The sequence below is a fragment of the Opisthorchis viverrini genome (genome assembly GCF_000715545.1).
Source record: "Opisthorchis viverrini unplaced genomic scaffold opera_v5_15, whole genome shotgun sequence".
NCBI classification, from domain to species: domain Eukaryota; kingdom Metazoa; phylum Platyhelminthes; class Trematoda; order Opisthorchiida; family Opisthorchiidae; genus Opisthorchis; species Opisthorchis viverrini.
Genome location: NW_008751671.1, coordinates 3,672,235 through 3,692,973, shown reverse-complemented (window position 1 = coordinate 3,692,973; position 20,739 = coordinate 3,672,235). Strand labels below are relative to the sequence as shown.

General features: G+C 42.6%; 1 protein-coding gene across 1 annotated transcript in view; it reads right to left on the bottom strand.

Moving 5' to 3' along the window:
- Positions 1-7,382, bottom strand: part of T265_01453 (hypothetical protein) — a gene marked incomplete at both ends in the record, with an annotated part of 9,140 nt that extends 1,758 nt beyond the window's left edge. The window contains one exon of the mRNA XM_009165479.1: positions 5,937-7,382. Within this exon, the coding sequence (XP_009163743.1) occupies positions 5,937-7,382 (1,446 nt within the window). The remainder of the gene's footprint in view (positions 1-5,936) is intronic.
- Positions 7,383-20,739: the final 13,357 nt, after the last annotated feature.

The window sequence follows — 20,739 nt, the reverse complement described above, 5'->3', positions numbered from 1 at the left end:
TATATATATATATATATCCTGGTGACTAAAACCAACAAAGGTGAGTATTTTCTTTGGTTAGGCAAATAAATAGAAATTCTACAGACCCCACTGACTAAATCGATATCTGTATGGTAAAATGGTCAACGGTAGATTTGACTTTTACAGTCGAGTAGTAAACCAGCCCCTGGAGCTTTCTGCAACTTTGCAGTAACCCACATGAGCTTACATAAATACTCACACTGAAGCACATGAGGTTGCGCACTTTGATGCGAATTTGAGAAGAATTAAAACGAATATTCACGATCTGTCTCTGATCAACAGAAACCTGGCTACACATATGAAGCTCTTCAAAGACAGACGGAAACCCAGGAGGAAAATGGGCACGTGAACTTGACAATGGCCGTTCCCTAGAGACCTTACAAGGAATGCTGCCATCACTGAGCAACGTACATGATTGTGTATCTGATGTGACTACCTGATGATTACCTAAATTCTAAGGGCCAAAATATCGCTCATTCGCGGGTGAGTAGATACCTGGATTTGAAAAAGTCTTCTAGTGCAAGCCAGACATCTGACACAACTTTACTACTTTTGGTTACAACAGACTGGATCCTGATGGTTTCTGTGACTTATAAACATTGTGGATGTCTAAGCTATCGATTACGCTGACGTGATATCATGCAAACCTGCATACAGCTGTTTCGGGTTGTGTAGGGCAGGTGCAGGTCTTCCGGAAGGCCGAAATAATTGTGCTGCCATGTGCACTGACTAACTTAACTTACGGCTCTATGTGTCGCCTTTACTAGGTTTCTCAGATGACCTTGGACATCGCGGTTCTTTACCGCATCTAACACAAAACTCTTGCTTTCACGAAGCGAAGGGACCTTACGGTGGTGTACACCTCCATGACTCATTCGGCCATAGTGGGAGGTGTCTTTGCGACACTCACAGGATGGTATGAACATGAAGTTGTCACTGTTAATAGGAGACCGAACTTCTTACTCCTACTGGCGAACACATCTTTCAGATAGCACCACCACTGCAAAATTTCAACAGATGATATCTGACGATAACATATCAATTCACATTCGCATAAAATGTGACCATTCGTAAATGTTTACATTCAGTTGTCGTATATATGCGGTTTTCCACTCGACCTTTGTTTGCACCAGATGATTTGTTCGCATACGTGGAGTGATTTTTTATGCAAATTCTCGATTGATGTTCACAGTCATCACGAAGAGACTGGGCCTTATTGTAGTGTGACGGTTTCCGTGCCTCCGTGACTCCATGACCCACGGACCCTGGGTAGTGTCCTTGCGACACCCACAAAGTCCCTCATACCAGGTTGGTCAGTGGTTAAAGGTTTGACCAAACCCCAGCTTGTGGTTTGGAACGTTCGTGGGGACTTCGTCCTCAAAAATGGTAATGCATTTTTGTTCCCCACCAAGCACTGTTGTAATGCAATCAAGTCAGGCTTATGAGCCAAAGGCTTTGACCGAGGACCCGAATTGATGGCATTAACCCAGCCCACGTACAACCCTCCATGCCACATAGGTCGGCACCTGGTGTCATCAGTTGGGTAGAGTTACCTACTTCATTCTGCAAGGAGCATGAGCGAAAACGAGCTGCCTCTAATATCTGTCATCGCTCCCCGTTCCACTGATAATTCTCTCCCAGTAGGCTCATCCGTTAGGACTGACAACCTTGTTCTTATTCCAACGGTTTTGGCCACAACATCTGGGCGTCACCAAAACAGACAGCCACATGCATCTTGAAGTCGAAATCCAAACATCAAAGCCCACTCCAGTGGACTGCCTTTAATATCCACACTCTAAAGCAGGCAAGGCAACAAACTGTTCTTTCTGTCACACTGGACAAGCTTGACATTGATATGTTCTGTGTATCTAAAATAGGGATTCAAGACAAAAAGCTAACTGACTTTCACTCTCCATGTTTGACTGCATACATGTTGATAGTAGCCTCCGTATGGCTACTTCGGTAATGCAGCCTCACAAGCCTCACAGCTTCCCTAATTGTCGTGCCTGCTTGGGCGTCAACCGGCTCTAGCTCTGACACCATCAAAGACACTTATGACATCCTGAATGCCTTGTCACGGCAGGCTAAAAGCTCTGTTATCATTGTGGTTGCAGGAAACAGAAACGCACGATTGAGTAACTGAGACTCATTCATGCGGTCGTCATGGATTGGGCGATTGGGTGGTGAACGATTCCTTCAGAAATGTGCTGACTGCAAGCCGTTTTCACGCAGTACTACTGGCCATATTGTGTCTTCCAATAAACTATCAACCACGCACCCAAAATGGTCATAGCCCATCAGCTACCGATAGCGCGGATCACTAACTAACTGCCACTCGTTTTGGAAACTATAGGTGGATTCCGAACACCCGGTCGTCCCGAGTCGCTTTTTCCTTCGTTTTCCAGGTCAGTGAAAGATGCGAACAAATATCCAATCTTTCCATTCCTAATTCACTACTTGGTGGATGACTGATGAAAAAAAACAATTTAGGGTTCACGAAACCCCAATGCTCAAATGGAAACTGATGAACAATCTGTCGATCTGGAATATGCAAACGACATTCTAGTCTCCAAAGGAGAATAGGTGTTAGTGTTTTTGGATGAAGTGACAAAATTCGTCCCGTACTTCGGCATGCGCTTTGCTCTCACAAAGTGCAAGGCCATGCTCCTGAATGTTTAGTCACTGAGAACATCACTTACAATCCAGGAAGAGGCACTGGAATTTGTGGAGCGTTTCACGCATATTGGAAGTTTTATAAGTTCTGACTGTAGTGTGGCAAATAAGGTCAATGCACTAATTTGCAAGGTCCGGGTCGCGATTACTAGTATGAGATACCTATTACATCAAAGTGGCTTAACCTTGAATTTCAAGGGACGTATGTATCAGGTCGCTGTTTTATTGTATGGCCGAGAATTGACCTGTTTGAGCAGCGGAACAAAAACATGTGTTCATTCTTCGTTGTCTCAGAACCATTGCTCGTGTGGGTTGGTGTCGGCGAGTCCGTAAGGAGGCAAGTAGCAAGCGAGTTTGAGCTTGTGCAACAGGGCCTTCCGCCGAAAAATGTATCTAGCATAATAAGCTGTGTTGAGTGGGTCATTTAATGCGCACGATTAACCACCGTTTGCTAAAGAGAGTCTGTTTTCTGTACTCAATTCAGGGTGGGTATGAAAGAGATGACGTAAAGTTTGGGTACTATTGGTACGACTTGCCTTCCAGGATGTGGACCGTGTGATCTTTACTGCGCTGGCTAGAGACGCTATATGAAATGGCTGCTAGTCGACGTCAGAGTCATTCTTGTTATCAGTTTCTACTCCGAATGCTTGAAGGAGTGTCTAGAGGTGTACGCACCTCCGAATGATTGTAGTAAGCCAGCACCAGGTCTCTTCCCTGTCCACCTTTTTTTTCTTCACAATAAAGCTTTCAAATTAATCATGGTTGTACTGCAGCAAAGCATCAGAGTCGAACAGTGATTTCATGCTGTAGCTCACGATGATGATGATGAGTGACTAAGAGACAATACATATTTCCAATCAAGCAAGATGGAAGCTCACGGTCTACTTGAAACCCATTGTTCTACACTAGTAAGCTTAGACTGCACTGATGTGGAATAATTCTTCTTTTGCTCAACTTCTGGGAGTATACACTGCAAAGAACTGTGTAGATTTGAGTGGAATCGTCCGGCTAGAAACCATATACCTATTTTCGAACACAACAATAAGTTCGCAGACTTTCGAACTTATGAAAGCTCTCTAAAAGCCTCCGTTCACAAACCGGTGTCTGTCAGAGGTGCTCACGGGTGCTCCATTCTAATTCATTCTCTTGACCGATGAAATAATGTGACCATTGCTGGTTGGTCTTTAAAAAGATGGTGTTCAAGTAACTGCTGATGGAAACCTTGTCGATCTGGATTGTGCCGACTATGTCGCTCTTTTCTCCGGATGAGAGAAGGCGCTAGTGAGTTTGGATGAACTGAGAAAATTTAACCCATCCAATGGTATGTGTTTCTCGCCTACAAAGTGAAGGTCATGCTTCCAGACGTGCTGCAATTGAACAAACCCCTTACAATCGAAAGAGAGCACTCGAAGTTGTGGACCATTTTACGCATCTTGAATGCTGTATCAGTTTTGACTGCATTGTGGTGGATGAGATCAGTGGGCGAATCCCTAAAGTGACGTATCCCTGAATCTCAACAAGTGTCAGAAGTTCTTGCTATGACTGTCTATCCAAACTGCCTATATTTGTTCGGAATTTTATACCTTAAAAAGTCTGTGATAGGCTAGCACTAATTAACTTCTATTCTCTTAGTCACCGTGGGACTTTCCCATTAAAGATTATTGTATCGTAGCAAAACATCAGTGTTGTACATTAACGTTATGCTCTCGATGGTGATGCTGATGACGATGTGTACAAGGTGTACAAGGTCAAATCACCATGTGAGGCAAATTTATGCTGTCACATGTAGGCCGCAAATCGTAATAAATTTATGCTTGTATGCTAGAGAACAACAGAAAATCGAGCTGATCTTTGATGATGTCGTTAGGCTAGAACTGAATCTCAGAGCACAGATTTGCATCCGCAAAATGCAAGTGTGGAAAACCAGGCACTTGAAATCAAGCATTCTTACAAACGACCTCAAAATCACTGAAAAGATTCTACTCGGTGCAATAATGAAGTGACACTGTCGAAAACGAAAAATAATTCGGAGGTTGGCTTACAGAATGGATCAGAATGGTTTCCTTTGTTTGACAGAATGACTTGATAAATGCCAGTGAGAAGTAATATTCCTCAAGGCCCAAATTGACCTTCAGGTTTACGACAGTAGCCTTCTTCCCATGCAGATCGGGAATGCAGTGAGTGAGTAAAGATTTGACTTGTATCAACGTAACGTCACATCTAATCAATTGACGTTTATCCCTGGTCTTGTCATATAACTTTGATTCCCATCTAAATCATGCCTCCACGAAACGTTCGCGATAGTTCTGTCGCACGTAATTGCACGTAATTGTCTGCTCGTTCCCTGTCGACAACCATTGTCAATCACAATCCAGTCCAGCTCCGATGTTCTCCCTAATAGCAAACTCACTAAGTCATCTTACTTCCTTAGCTCAAGCCAATAGAAAACTGTCACGCGTAAGGCACTCCACTCAAATCACATAGATGACACTGCTCTTATTGGAAAATGCATTAACACTTTAAATTCCAGATTTCTTCTGTGGCGACAAACTCCATGTACCAAACTGTCCAGTAAGATCTGTGACCTAGCTTTGAAACTTGTCAAAATGTATCTAAAGATAAGGTCATTGCAAAAAATTTACAAGCAAACTACGGAATTAGTATAAAAAACAAGTTTTAGAGTCCGACGTCAGCGCTCCAGATTGCAATAAACAATTTGTTCACTCTTAGGATACCAAATGTGCTCACACAAATAGCTTGCATTCACTGCATCAAGGACTAGTTTATTCGGAGTCGAAAGATGAAAGTGAGTCCTAGGCGAATGAAAATAAGTCATTCCTGGGAAAAATAACTGTCGGCTGAGACACTGAATAATTTGTTCTGATTAGCCGTTTTTCGTGTGATGCGAAATGTTGTTTACCTATCGCAGAAATGCTGCACAAAGTGAGACAACAAACCCCTATACAATCAAGGTCTCGTTATCTCACTTTCCGCAGTTCTCTCATGTCATGCATTCAACTTCCTCAGTAAGTTTCAGCTAATTCTTTCATCCACAGTTCAGTTGACGTGGATCTACTTTTTGGCACAACCAAAATATGAAACACCATGCTAAAGGAACGATTTTTTATATTTTCAACTTGCTTTTCTTCGAAATAGTTCAGTAGATTAGTATCTGTTTGGATTTTTGAAATTTACTAGATGTAGTGGTGGTTATGTCCACAAGAACTGTTAATTTGACTTACCAAAATCATTGGTGGGTGGTCGTTACAATCTTCAATATGCAGATCCAGCCAGGCGTCGCTGAATTTTCCTGCTCCGTCTTTTGCAGTCACCAGTAAGGAAATGTTCATGAGGCTCAGACCTCTCAATCCAGAATCAGTGAGATAAATGTGGTCTCCTGAAATAAAAATACGTCGTCGAATCCTCTCAAGATCGGGGGACTGTTCACTTATTTGGAAGTTTACACGCCCATTATCTGTCTCAGGATCATCTTGGTCATCCGCTTTGAGTTGGACAAGCTTCCTTTGTGATGTACATTCCTGAGTAGTCATCCAGTAGCGGATATTATCAGTCGTTCCATTAAACGAAGACTGCATCCAACCAGACGGTTGTAAACCTTCAACCAAACGGGTACGACCGTCATGCGTATAGACGGTGAGTACCCGGGACCATGTTGGGTAGTTGTCATTGATATCTCGTACAATGAGACGAACGTTTACATCACCCTGTTGATTCGCTGCATCGAACGCAACCAAGCGGAAGTTGAATTGGTTCACCTGTTCTCGATCTATACGACGAATTACTTGGAGGCAGGGTATCACACCTGGATTGGAAGGTGCATCTAACCCTTCAAGATTTGTATCGAGCATTCTGTTCTCTGGATCAAGCTGCATGTGTTCGCACTGGATTCCAATTCCGCGGAAAAGTCGGATTTGGAAATGTTGTCTGATCTCTACCGACGTTGACGCCGAATGAAAGTCATAGCGTCGTATGCCATTGTCTAAACTGTCTGAATCTAATGCCATTGGTAGAGAAATCAAAGTTCCAAGTGGGCACTCTTCTGTTACATATAGGTTTCGAATACCTAGGTCTGAACCACCTAGTTTTGGAAAATACGGCGCATTGTCATTCAAGTCGGCGACTATGATGGTCAGATCAATATAGATTGCTTCCGTGTGTGTCTTCTGACTGACCGGTTGGTCCCCGCTACTTGCAGTAAAAACTTCGTCTGGTGGTCGTACAACATGGGCGACCACAAGCAGATTAACGGCACATGGTGTGTTAGTCCCCTGCAAGTCAGGACATAATCGTTCTCGGTCTAGTGATACAGTGAACCTTAAAAGGCCAAAGTGTGATTCGATGTGTACAACAGAAGCGAAGTTCACACGCTGATGTGGAAGCAACATGGACAGTAGATTGGCACTTATATCCAACAACTCAAAAGTGACTGGAAGAAGCGACCTGTTTTTTTGATGTAGGAAATCATTCGGAATACCGGAACTGGACAAGAGTTTGGTGAGGTTGGCCACAATGGTGTCTGGAGCTGATTCTGATACTTGCGTAGTCAGTCGTAGAGCTTGTGTGACCCCTCTTTCTGGAGATAAACTATACGACCAGCTAGGCTGTGGAATGGCGAGCAGAAAGACTCGGAGCATTGTGTTGATACCGAAAGACCATAGAGTTGTCATGTTTATCCATGCGACCTCAGAGTGCCCTGTGAAAAATGAGAGATGTGAAATTGTGGGTGTTAATCTTTCGGAGGTAAACAGTACACTTAACTTATGTGTGTGGATAAAGGTAAGGAAAATGACAGGTTTAAATTCCCGTGGAACTTTATTTAATGACATCTTTGTAATGTACTACTCATAAGGTTGCTTAAAATCCGTCGACAGCCCACGACCGGTTTCGCCCTTCTTGGGGCCCATCAGCTAGGCGCAGTCCCCGGGTTTCTAATGACGTTAAGATGGACAATTAGCCAAATGACTCCTAACACACTCAGGCTTCCACTTCACCTTTTGACAACAGGACATACTTGCAAACTAGTGCTTACTCGATCGGCTGTCGAAATTTTACCCGCTACTGTGTGACCTCTCCTTATTTTTTGGCAGATCTCCTCTCCGATCTATTCTAAGAATCTAAGAACATTGTTCTATTTCTGATCCAATCTGGAGAAGGAAATCAACTGTATCATTTACTAAAACCATCTTAATGTTAACTTGAGTGGCTGCCTCCACCTACGCGTGGCTTTTCCTTCGTAACAGTATGATGGTCGCGTTTTTATTAAGTACTGAAACTCCCTCTTGAATCCCTATGCATAAAGACCGCTAATTAGAAGCTCCCCCGCTGTTACACATCTTGAGATGTTGCGCAATATGGGTGTCTCACTTCAAAGGTAATTTAGAATCTGACATATATATGAGAACCCTACTCTACAGCTAACAAGGATTTTGCAAATATCCAGAGCCATTGAGCAAATGAAGTGATACTGCCCTGGGAAATCTATTCAGGTGTATTAACGGGGGCGCAATTTTCTTCGAGTTAGCCAGACCATCCATTTCTCAACTATTTAGTTCAGGCAGAATGCATTTTCTTGCGCAGAAAAGTGAGTCTCCACTCAGCTACTTGCAACTGTATTTAAACTATGGTGCTTCAGAACTGTGCCGTCATTGGCAAAGGCTTAGAATATATGTGACCGGGATCTTTCGCTTCCACTGTCCTGCATCGTAAAAATATGTCCCAGGGTTTTTTCATTATAAACAAACAATTCCTCAGAGAAGTTCGGAGAAATGGGAAATCATCACAGCTGCTGCAGCACTGCTTTCTATGGATATGAAGTACTCTTTGGAAAACACCTGACTAGTGGACGATTGGTTGGTTTCTTGTAAGCTACTTTTTCTGACTAATGCTACTAAACATACTGGATTAGCCAAGTAGTTGAATGAATAAAATAAACCGAGTCGGTGGAAATCAAAAACGCTAAGTTGAAGGACATCATATGTAGAATGTCTGCTTAGCCAAAGCTCTCCTACTTCAGCAGTTCAGTTCAAGTCATGATTACTAGAAAGGTATCCACGGCTTAATACATTTGAGGCATATCCAACTATCTGTAGGCACGAGATTAGCTGACGGTATTGCAATATATCATTCAATAATGTTTACAAAAACCTAAGGTATAGAGCCATGGTGCCCTATTTCGTTTGCTACCACTCCAGTAAACTCCCTTAACCATCATTATAACTCAGATGCACAAATGTTCTTGGGACGCATGAGGGCATGCAGTTCAACAGTCTGATTGCTAGATCACTCGATTACAGTGCGAATTTTTAGGCGTTTGAGCGTTACAGGCTCGTGGAATGCTAAGCAGATGGTGATCGGATAAAATTTACGCGTTAGATAAATATTTAATCGGACTGTGAGGGTAAAAATGAGTCAGTATTAACTGATAACCGGCAAAAAAGCTGCTATAAACAACCGGGATACACATCCATGAAGTTGTATTCAAACGTAGTAAATCACTGAAACTAGTAAATTTGATTCTGATTAAATGGAATTAGATTTTTCCTACGGACAGTAGCGGCTTTTGCTACTTTCAAATTACGTGCGAACCATAAGTCCTGTAGCTGCAAAATACCTCCCCAATATTTTTCTCAATTAATTTGTCTTATGATGTATTGCTATATTACGTTTATATATTTTTTGCTGGATTAGTAATTGACATTTGCTTGCATGGAAATTACCTCGGGCAAAGAATGATAAACAATATCTTACAAGCTTCACCCTAATGGGGTTGTCTAAAGTGACGTATGTTTACACCCTATGTAATTTACCCTTCCGTTTTATAGCGCGGCTCTGTAGGAAGAGCTAGGTCAACTTCTCGTTCTTTCGATAATTTATTTTGCTTGCTTCCGGGCAGCATCAAAGGCCTGTGAAATATTCGTTGGTCATTGTGCATAGACATGTTTCTGGCGTGACAAACAAGGTATACTTTGTATCCTTTCAGTCGCAGAAGTTAAGTGAGATGGTGAGAGCATTGGAGCAGTTTTGGAGCTGTTTACCTTTTCAGCTCATTCGAGCGAGCCCACACCAGTCACTTAGATAGCTACGCATCAAGCGTATCCGTTGTTTATCGGCCATGTCACCTGTAGGCAGTTGTGATGCGCTAGTGAAGTAAATTTGACACCTTAACATTTCAATGTGCCACTCGACCTGTCTATCGTTACCTGGCATTATTGTCAGCCTGATAGTTTACCGGTAAATCCTAGAGTTTGTCAAAAGTATTCCGAACGTTGGTATCTAGAACGCAAAGGACAAGTATAGAGCCAATGAAAAGATGCCTCGGAAGCAATTGGGCACGGATAGATTTTGTGGTGATATTCATCGATATTCGTCTCAATAGATGGAATTCTATGCTTCTACATTTACAGGCACACGGGAAAGACATGTTTCCTCCAAGTGGAAGTACTGCAACTCTTGATGCACTCAGTCAGGATTGGACCACACATTTTTCTCCAAATGATGTGTACTATTTGCGTTTCTAAAGGACCATAGGGACCATCTTTTCCTTTCGCTGCTTGTCCTATTTACCTGCGCTACTAAAAACAGTCACATGAACCGTATGAGCTCTCGGGACGTTGCATTTTAACTCCGCCTTCTAAACAAAAAGCACGCTTTGATGGAGGAAACTACTCACAAGGTCGTTGAAAACTCTTTGACAGCCCACGACCGGTTTCGCCCTTCTTGGAGCTCATCAGGTAGGCGAGATCCCCGAGTTTCCGTCGCCCCTATTTTCTACTCTAACCCAGATTGGAATCTTTTCGAGAAATACACTCATTTGCAAATCAGTTTGGTTTTCACGAGAGCTCAGCTGAATATCTCGTTCACAATATTCTACAGTTGGGTCTCTCCTGAAAACCAAATTGATTTGCGAATGAGTGCACTTCTCGAGAAAAGCACGCTTGTTTTCACACCAAGTCAGTTCATCAGGGGGAATTTCCTCACACAGATTGAACAACACCTGTTAGCCAGAGAAGGTGTAGATCAGCGATAGAGATGAGTTGAATCACAAATGCGCGAAACCGCACGTGCATATCCCCCATGCCTTGTCAGTAGTGAGAGTCTTTTACAGATTTACCAGATCAATCTTCAGTCTTTTCGGTGACATACTAAAGGGCAAACAGAAATTATGCACAAACAGGCCTCGTTGAGAAAAAGTACAGTATAAAAATATAAAAATATGAGGTGCGAAAATTCGTCACTTGCCGTAGGATGATTTTGTAAGTTCAAACCTTCCTGGGGTCTCGTAAGGTGCGTACTACTGACGATTTCCAGTGGAGATGGAACAGCTGCATAGTGGTTCTGGGCTTTTAAACACAGATTGGCTGTATTGGCCTGACGAAATCTACATGGGAAAGTATTACAACTCCTCACCCTATCATCATTTTTACAAGCACTTAATCTGGAAGAAATGTATAAAAAGGGCTTTAGAGAAAGCGCTGAACTAAACTAAAGCCTCGGAGTATCACCAGTATTTCTCAGAGATGCTGAGTTTTCTTGAAGTTCATCTAAGTGGGGTAGATGAGCAAAAGCTAATATTCTTTTGCATCAGCACGTCGATCCTAAAACTAGTCAAGTCATCTGATCAACATCTAATACTGTCCACATATTCTATGGCTTTCGGCATGGTAAGTAATAGGCAGCACCATAAGTTACGTGAAACCCAGTAAGTAAAATATCGCGAATCTGACGGTTAGTTTGGTGTACCGCATCTCTTCCTGGTCGGACTGTCAATAAATTTCGTATGTAACAATATTTCATATTTGTCCCACATTCCAGTTAAGTCACTTTGAGCAAAGGATGAAACAGCTACGAGTAGTTTCTCATCCTTTTACAAGAATATTCTCAGGACCATTTGAAGTAACAACAGTTTTTAGATATTTGAACTTCTCACAAATGTGTCCCACGTAAATGTGTTCACCTTCCTTCCAAAAGGCATTGCTTGGAGGCATGGTCCATACTGCCAGTGCGTCTGAGGCTGCACTGTTTGTATCAACCTTGCTCAGTTAAAAGTATCGAACAGGTTGAACGTGTGCGTAATATCCGTACCACCGAATTCTGGAATCCCCCTCAGATTCCGTGAACTGTGCATTAGCTGTAACTCTCAAGGGGATCACACATGTTGAACACGGTTTGGTTCACATTTGCAACGCTCACTCACAAAAAGTATCTGAAATTACTTACAACGGTTTAGAAGACAGGAATCTATGGTTTCTATTTTAACATGAGGATTTGTTTTATGCATACCTCTATCTTTTTCAGGTGTGATGAACTGAAAGGACTATAGAAAAGTGGACTTTTCTTAGTTGTAGCGCCCTCTGGATGACAGGACAAAAAATAACTATTTCCCAAGGAACCAGTTTGAAGTAAGCATCTTGTATTGTGGTTCCTACGAAGGCGGCCTCTTCACGGAGACAATCTCCCAATAAAATGCGACTGAAAGATTTCTTTAAAATCTGCGGAGTGCTGGTTACCGAAAGGTAATGCAACAATCAACACGGGGTACTATAGTTAAAGCCAGCTTTTTGGTATCAGAAGAATGATGAGCGCAAAGTTTACTACCTGTTCAAGAGGATAGGGCGTATAGAGAATGGTTATCTGGAAAGGAAAAACTGATCTATCCTAAAGTAGATATCATATTGCAGGCTCTCACGATAGCTGCTTCCATATAACTAAACACCATGTACTGTGAGTGAAAGCTTTATCCGCCGTGAAATATAACGTGGTATTTTTTGAAGGGATCTGAAGTGGTTGTCATCAACGGCAGATGCTGGACCGACCTACGCTCATCACGTTTTCCAAACAGGTGCAAAATTACACAGCATCGTCATGCAATAACTTGGTTGGAGAAGTATGCTTATTTGTAGTTGCTAGGCAATCCGCAGTGTATGCAAAAGTTTCCTTAAAAAGATAGAGCCTAATGCAAGTTTCTTTCAGCATATTATTCAATTTAATAATACACAAGGGATGACGTTTCAAAATACGAGACAACCCAAGATGGTATCAGAGTTTGTGACCTGCTGAGAATCAAAGCAGTTAACGGAATGCGGTGGAAAACGTTGAAAGTTTTTGGGTGGTCTTCCCTTGTTCTCTTTTCTGATCTTTGAAAAACAAACAATGAAAACAATGCATTGCATGGAACGACAATTCTTCTATTCCCGTAACCAGCTTGGATACGAGTATTTCATTTGGACTACCAGACAAATTACCGCTGCTGGTAGTGCTTTTTGATCTTCAGCAATATGGAACAAAAGCACTATTGTCAACGATGAGCTGATCTCATTGATTTATTCAATGGGACGAGGAATCATAAGTCACCAAAGGGACATGTGTTTGGTGCAGGTCTTGGCCCCCAAATATGCTTTAACAGATTTCAGCTGGATGTATCGTTTATGTCGCAACTCCTCCGCGTGTATTACGTTCACTACACGAGGTCACCCTATTAGTTAGCTGTGTCTAAACTACGGTCCAAGGAGGTTGAACCACTTTATTCTTTGTTTTGACTATCAAGCCGCAAATTCTATCTGAATGCAGGCGGATAGCTCCGGCAAATTAACCCACTAACTAATGACTCACGCTTGTCATGGCTCTAATTATGTTTGTCATTTCATTAACTGCAGGCACGGCTAAACCGTTGGTCGCTTTTGTTTTACGACACCCACTGTTATTTACGATTCAATGCATGACACACTGCTGAGGGAAGAGGACAAAAGAACACCCGCACACTTTTTCATGAGGACACGCCTGCCAAACAGCCGAAACTCTCTATCCACCCTTATCTTCCGGATACATAGTCTCTCATGCGATGCGACTTGACAGTGTTCATTGTTCTCACAATCTCCGTCGCGTAGTCTGTTCATTCATTTGAGCAGGAAAATGAAAGACTTCCTGATTCCTGACATTCGAGCCTGTCCTGCGGTGTTAGTGCCACTGTAGACTTCCGCACCCCTCCAGGTTTTTATAGTTCTTCTCCAATACTCCAAAAGGTGACAGTTCTCCAGCTGTCATATTTCCACTCCCAATATTGATCGGTTAACTTATGCGCAATAAGATTATTGGGATGTCGAAAGGTTAACCTGGGCTGCCTCTGCATCTGCCTATGGAGCTTTATCAAATAACAGAACCCTAACACAATGAATGCTGCCTGCAGGAAAGTGTGTGCATACGCAAAGGCGGTTGAGAAGAAACAGAGAATTATTGTGAGAAGCTCGTATGAGCCTCGTGTATGGGCGAAAATGGTGTGGAAGATTAGTATCACACCGTTTCATCGTTTAATTGTTTTTAAAGATTCCACACAAGTCCCTGTTTGCAACGGGGAGGCACTGATAGACTCGAAACAATATATCAAAGCGAAAATTTCATTGTTCGCGCTTCATTTTTAGAAGATGCTGCACCGTAGAAGCACGACAGGATAAGACAGGCGCACTAGATGTCTACATACGCCCTTGGAAGATAACTAAAGGCTTGTAAACGAGGATTTGTTCTATTGTCGGACCCGGATTTTCCGGCACGCAAGAGAAAAGCTACCTTACCATAAACTTGCCGGTGCACACGGGCCGTTGCTGTGTCTACCCAGCTGAGAAGCTTGGTTGGAAATTTTTCACCGCTATTGTCGCTGTCTCCTGAAGTACTACTAGCAAGCAACACATTTGTCATCAAGCGGACCAAGGTCAGTTTTAACATCATTCTCAGCAAAACCCTCCTCAAGTAAGTAGCCTTTAAGTGAGATGTAAAGCTAGGACCAGCGGGTGCTCAACCCAGGGATCTGTATACAAAACTGAGTGAAAATGCCTACGCAGATAAAAACCGAAAAGACCATTGGCATGACTACAGTACGTCGATAAAGGCATTGCTGAGATTGCAACGACTACCATTATAAGAGGAGCTTATTTGATTGCCCGAATAACAACCCAGTGGGCTGAGAAAAAGAAGTTAGGTCACCTGGTGTTGATTGCCCCCAGCAATCAGTTGGACCACGTTGAGTTACGTGCAAAACCTCAAATGCCAAATCGTTCAAATGGAAATTTATCAACAAATGCTGTACTATAAATACAATACTAAAATAATAAAACTGCACAAACCTCAAATTGTGGGACTACCCCGGCTTCTGCACACCGGGTTAGGAACTGCTAATTCCCAACTGGATCCCAAGGTCCACACGGACTCAATGCAACGTGGCTGCAAAATAACGAAAGCAACTTGTGTGACGACAAGGTCAAAGAGCGGTCTCCGTGGTGGTATAGCCACAAAACCGTAACATGAAAAACTTTGTACACAATGAAAATTAACGAAAAAAATCAACAACGCCCCCCCCCCCAAAGCCAGCATAGTCTTGCCCTGATCCACCAACTCATTTCCTCGCATGCAAGAATGGGCAATGCGAATGGTACAGTTGCTTTAACCGAAACCTCTCCTTTAATCCGGCGCATGCGATTAGGATGGGTGAGCAACTAATTGTCTTCCACCCCTAACACCAGGCAAGTGTGACGTATTACACAATGATAACGAAAAAAATCAACAACGCCCCCCCCCCCAAAGCCAGCATAGTCTTGCCCTGATCCACCAACTCATTTCCTCGCATGCAAGAATGGGCAATGCGAATGGTACAGTTGCTTTAACCGAAACCTCTCCTTTAATCCGGCGCATGCGATTAGGATGGGTGAGCAACTAATTGTCTTCCACCCCTAACACCAGGCAAGTGTGACGTATATGGTATATAACCTTACCCGAGGGGGTCATTACCAGCACTCCTCAATTATTGCCATCAGTTCTGGACTTGATTTTCAACATGATGTCTTTCTCCTAATGTCCACGACTTGGATTTCCGCCGCTGAATAAAAATGCTTTCAACTGGAAATTTCTCGATGACTGCATCCACATGTGCCTGACCTGCAGAAGCTGGATATAGTCCTTCAACTATCGGGGCCAAAAGGTCTCAGCCAAAAATTGCCCCCGTCTCCAAAATCGGGTATATTTGTCGCGTATACTGATTACATCACTTGACATCACTTGACAAATCAAGCTGTCCCCGCAAGATCAACAATTGACTTGCGGTCAGCATATCTAATGAATCTGGATCATCGTGGACAGGTGTCACCAGACGTTATTGAAAATACGCTCCACGTCAGTGAGGAAGGTAGACAAAGGTTCCTCAGTCAACACTAGCTCGCAAGAGGCCTCATTCAACGGATAGATCGTACCTAACTCACCCACACTCCTCCGCGGTAAGTGCCAAAGGGAGGAATTAAGTGCCACTCTACCCCGTGGGCTAGCATCCTCTTGTTACATGGACTGTGCAGCAATTTCAGAAATTTTCTTTTCGGTTGCAAGGAAGTTACTGTATTGTTCACCGTACACTTTCTATGGTTAACCACGGCAGTTAACACAACGAAAAAGTGCTAGAAGAAAGGAGTCAATCAATACGAAACTAGCAACCACTATGTGAATAGCACAAGCCCTCAAAGAGGGAAAGATACATCCATATCGATTCTTCCATTATCGTCCGTCAAGTACAAAAAAGGACTTTGATAATCCACACTACTGGCGGCAAAAGCGTAACCAGGTTCAACTACGTAGATGCCATCAACCACTTTGCTAGCTTCGCCGACCTAGACTTACATGACAAACACCTACGCACAAGCCTTTTAGCAATGGCTGCGGACAATGAAAGCAGTGATAGAACAATAGCGCCCCTCGTTTGTGATCCAACCGGGCTTCAACTAAATTTCTCATAGAAAGAAATTGGTTGATATCTGATTGTATTTTGGCAGCTGCGTCCAATCTAAGTCTCAGTGCAACAAAGTGAGCCTGGAACGCTGGAACTTCAAATACTTGATGAAACCCCGAGACGGATGAACCAGGTCGCATTCTGTCGAACAGTCTTCTGTAATCTTATGAGTGGTCTTCCATCGGAGAACAAAAGAAATTTTCACTATATAAGTCAAGTCAGCCTATCCTGAGAGGCCAAAAAACACTGTAGAGCTGTTTAACCTTCAAAAATTCGTCAGCTATGCGCATCTCACGGTTCCTCTGAAATATTCAGTCTTACATCCCCATCCGGTAGTTTAAGAGTGAACCGTTCGACAACGGACGCGTGGTCAGTAGTGATTAAACTGCACTTGGACAGCATAAATCGCCACCCATCCTTCAGTCACGAAATAGGCAGGACTTCGTTACGAGTGAGGACCTGCGACTGGAAGTCCACCCTACTTCAGTGGGACCCTCCAATTTGCTCATTCTACCAACAAACAAGAACGGACGCACTACGAGGTAAACTAATGAGACAGTTTGTTCGTGTTTCGTCAGAGGCGTTTGTCCGTTACATGAACAGCCAGGCTTTTTATGTTGCTGAATCAGCAACAGGTGAGTTGGGTTAAATAATGAGTCAATTCTACGATACAACGGAAAGCTCAGTCACAGCTCAATAATGTATACGGTTGGGAAGTTTCCGGTTGTTTTCCCTCCTTTTTGAAATGTCATAAATTTCTAAGATTTTCATAAGTTAGCCGAAAAACTCTTCGATAGACCATGACCGGCTTGGCATGTCTTGGGGTTCATCAGATAGGCACATTCCCCGAGTCTCCATCAACCTTATGTTCTAGTTGTATCCAAAGTGTGCGCACTTCTCAAGCCACGCTCATTCACACACCTGTTCGGTTTTTACAAAACTGTCAAGCGAATCCCAGTTGAACCTATGAATATCGTACATACTGAAACATGAGACAATCGTATGTATAGAGGAAAATGTCGGTAGCTCAGGTAGCGTAGATGATGATCGTTAGCTTGTTCGCTGAGCTGAACAATTTGATTGCAAACGTTTCACCACCAATCGAAGTGACATCATCAGTGCGTTATAGGGGAGCGTAGTAGTACGTAGCGGTGGGTTAGTAGTTGGCATAACTACTACGCTACGCACTACTGCGCTCCCATATAACGCACTGATGATGTCACCTCGACTGGTGATGAAACGTTCGCAATCAAATTGCCCAGCTCAGCGAACAAGCCAACAACCACCACAATTGTATGTGGCATATTCACTTGAACAACATTCTAAACGACGGGTTAATCAGAAGTTTAATCAGTCTAAACCAAATTGATATACGAATGAGTGCACTTCACGAATTTAGTGAAATTTAGGTTTAATTAATATATAAGGTTGACGAAAATCAAGAGGACCAGGCCTGCCCGATGAACCCCAAAGACAAGCAAGACCGATTTCAGCATTCGAAGAGTGTTCAGTAGCTTTATGAGTAGTGTTCCTTGAAAAATATATACTACGATGCCTCTCGTATCGCACCAAATGAGAAATGAAATAGCATCTGTACTACACATCCAGCTGAAGAATATCAAAAACAATGAATTAAGGTGAGACTCAATTGTGTACAAGTGAATGCATTCCGCAAGTATTCATTTTCTTATCCTAAATCAGTGCTGTGATCCCGATTGGTTTGCAACCGTGGCAACCTAATCCAAAAGACTAACGTTTTCGATGCTTTTGACCCGTTGTTGTTTCCATGCCGAAAACTTGCTATTTTTTTAAACGTTAAACGCACAAGGAATATCTTGTTAAAATTGCTAAAAGTCTTCAATGTAGACTAAAAGACATTGCGCCCAGTTTCAACCCTGTCCAGCTTGCTCCGTACATCCACGCACATGGACAAAACCGATGATGACTGTTTATTTGTTGTGCACTCAAACCCAGGTCCATCTGTCAAGCCTCCTTGTTTGCCCACGATAAGCCAGGTCTTTGTTTCTTCCGGTTGATAAGGCATATACGGGTCACCAGGAGAAAAAAAACTGAAACTGCTCTACAGTTCAGTAAATATTATCTCGAAGCAAGATGCAAAGATAAATGAAATAAATAAATGAAAATCTGAGATTTTGCCTATCAGATGAACAATACAAGACAACTACAAGTTTTCTGCAATATGTGGGAGACTTAGTTTTAGTCATGGAAATTGTGTACCACAGCTTTCCCGGTTTGATTATGGAAGCTAAAATTAGCAAATGTGAAACACCAGGTCGCCGAAGAATCGCATAATTGTAAACGACCATCAAACAAGTATGGATATTCCTGTGACGTTGAAGAGATGTGTGGGCTGGAAGGTGGTTAACCGGTTTCACCTGGGCTCATATGGCTTCTAGTCATTGAAGCAGTATATTGCATATAAACTGTGAGCTCATCTAAATTCTATCTCAGGTTATTGCAAGAAAAGTGAGTTAAAGTAAACATCTTTTAGTGCGCTTGCTTATCGGCCAATTACTTGCATGTTTTGAAGTGAATAAAAGAGCAACTACGGATACAACTTTTCACAGCTTCTCTAGTTCGCTGACGTTTCTTTTTGTCATGTTTTGTCACCTAAATGCAACCAGGTTGTGCAAATCCATTGAGGAGTTAACTCTTTGAGGGAATAAGTACAATCATGATAAGTTTCTTGGAGGAATCGCAAAATAAACAGCAGCAAACACAGCGTTATCCGTTCCAGGGCGTTTAGTAATTTTGTTCCACTAAGCGACTCTAAGATGCCAGAAACAGAGTACTTTGCTACCACGTGTTTAACTGCGCTGTATGGCGATCCAACTGGTGCACTATTTTCAGACAAATGGTCTGTTTCTGAGTTGCCTTCCTAAAGTTAGTTTCCATCATATCTCTCCTCCGAAAATCGAGCCGTTTTTATGCTGTCTTCATTGATGGGCTGTAGCTTGACTCTGTGCATCTGTGAAAATTGTGGTAACGAGTAACTTGGACCTGAAAAAATATCTCGCGAATGTATGAAACTAGTACGGTCACCCCTGTGAATGAACGCCGCGATGATGAGCCGAAAATATGTAAATGACATCTGATCCACTTCGCATCTTGAATGTTTTGTAGAAGTAACTTTATACCGTAGTAGTACGTTGTCCACCTATAGATCAGAGCAACGTGTATTCCTCGCCGTTATTGAAAAAAGTAGCAGACTTCCAATACACTCCCGGCCCGTACTCCGATTAAGCAGTAGAGGGCGCTTGATTTTTTACCCTGTTTCGAGAATGGCACACAAATTGTTTTGAATTACGAAGTTTTCAGTCAACTGAACTGTTTACGTGACCTTCTAGTGGAAATAGTAATGCGCTAGGTATGTAGTGTGCTTATGGGTTACATATTGCGCACCCGAATATCACCCACGAAGTTTTGGTATTGATTGGAACGGTCGGGTCTGCTTCATCTACGGTGACCAGCTCATGTCCATCTTAAACGCTGTTAGTAAGTCGTATCATGATTGTCCATCCCATTTGGCTTCTGACCCATAGCTTGAACCCGATGGCTTAGATTTCATAGGTTTCAAAGTTGATTACTCTATAATCAAACATTTTATACCCGATCAATATGAGTGATTGTCATAGCGGACTGCTACGATGAGATGGAAACGCCGAACATTGGCACAACCCTGTGTTCAGTATAGTGGGATATTTAAATGTCTTTTAATTACATCTTCGCGAGGCCATGCTTCACCTTCGGCGAAGTTGTGCTTCTTAATAGCATTTATTTAATTTACATGGGAGAATCCTTGAATCCTTGAATCCAAGCCAAGTGTAAGCTTATTTAATTATGGTGGCAGACAGTCAGTTAGCGATTTCCAAAATGATCCGAGAGGTTAAGAGTACATTTACGTTTTCGTTGTGATGCGCAAGAGAATTTTGAAATGTTCTGGATATTATTTTGTGCGAATCATCGTTTCTTTCCACACGGTAGCCAATTGGTACCATAAATATCCACGCTGACGGACGTCAGTTAGCATGTCTGTGCTCTCTTTGACTAAATCATCGTAAAGCACATACATTGTTGTAGAGGGGACTTGACGTGACGAGAATAGACCATTGGATATGTATAACAGAGAGCACCCTTTTCTCCTTGGTTTGTGACCCATCAAATTGACTTTTATCCCCAGATGGACGCCACCACTCACATGTGATAACGGAAAGTGAAAAATGTGTTTCACTGTAGATGAGATA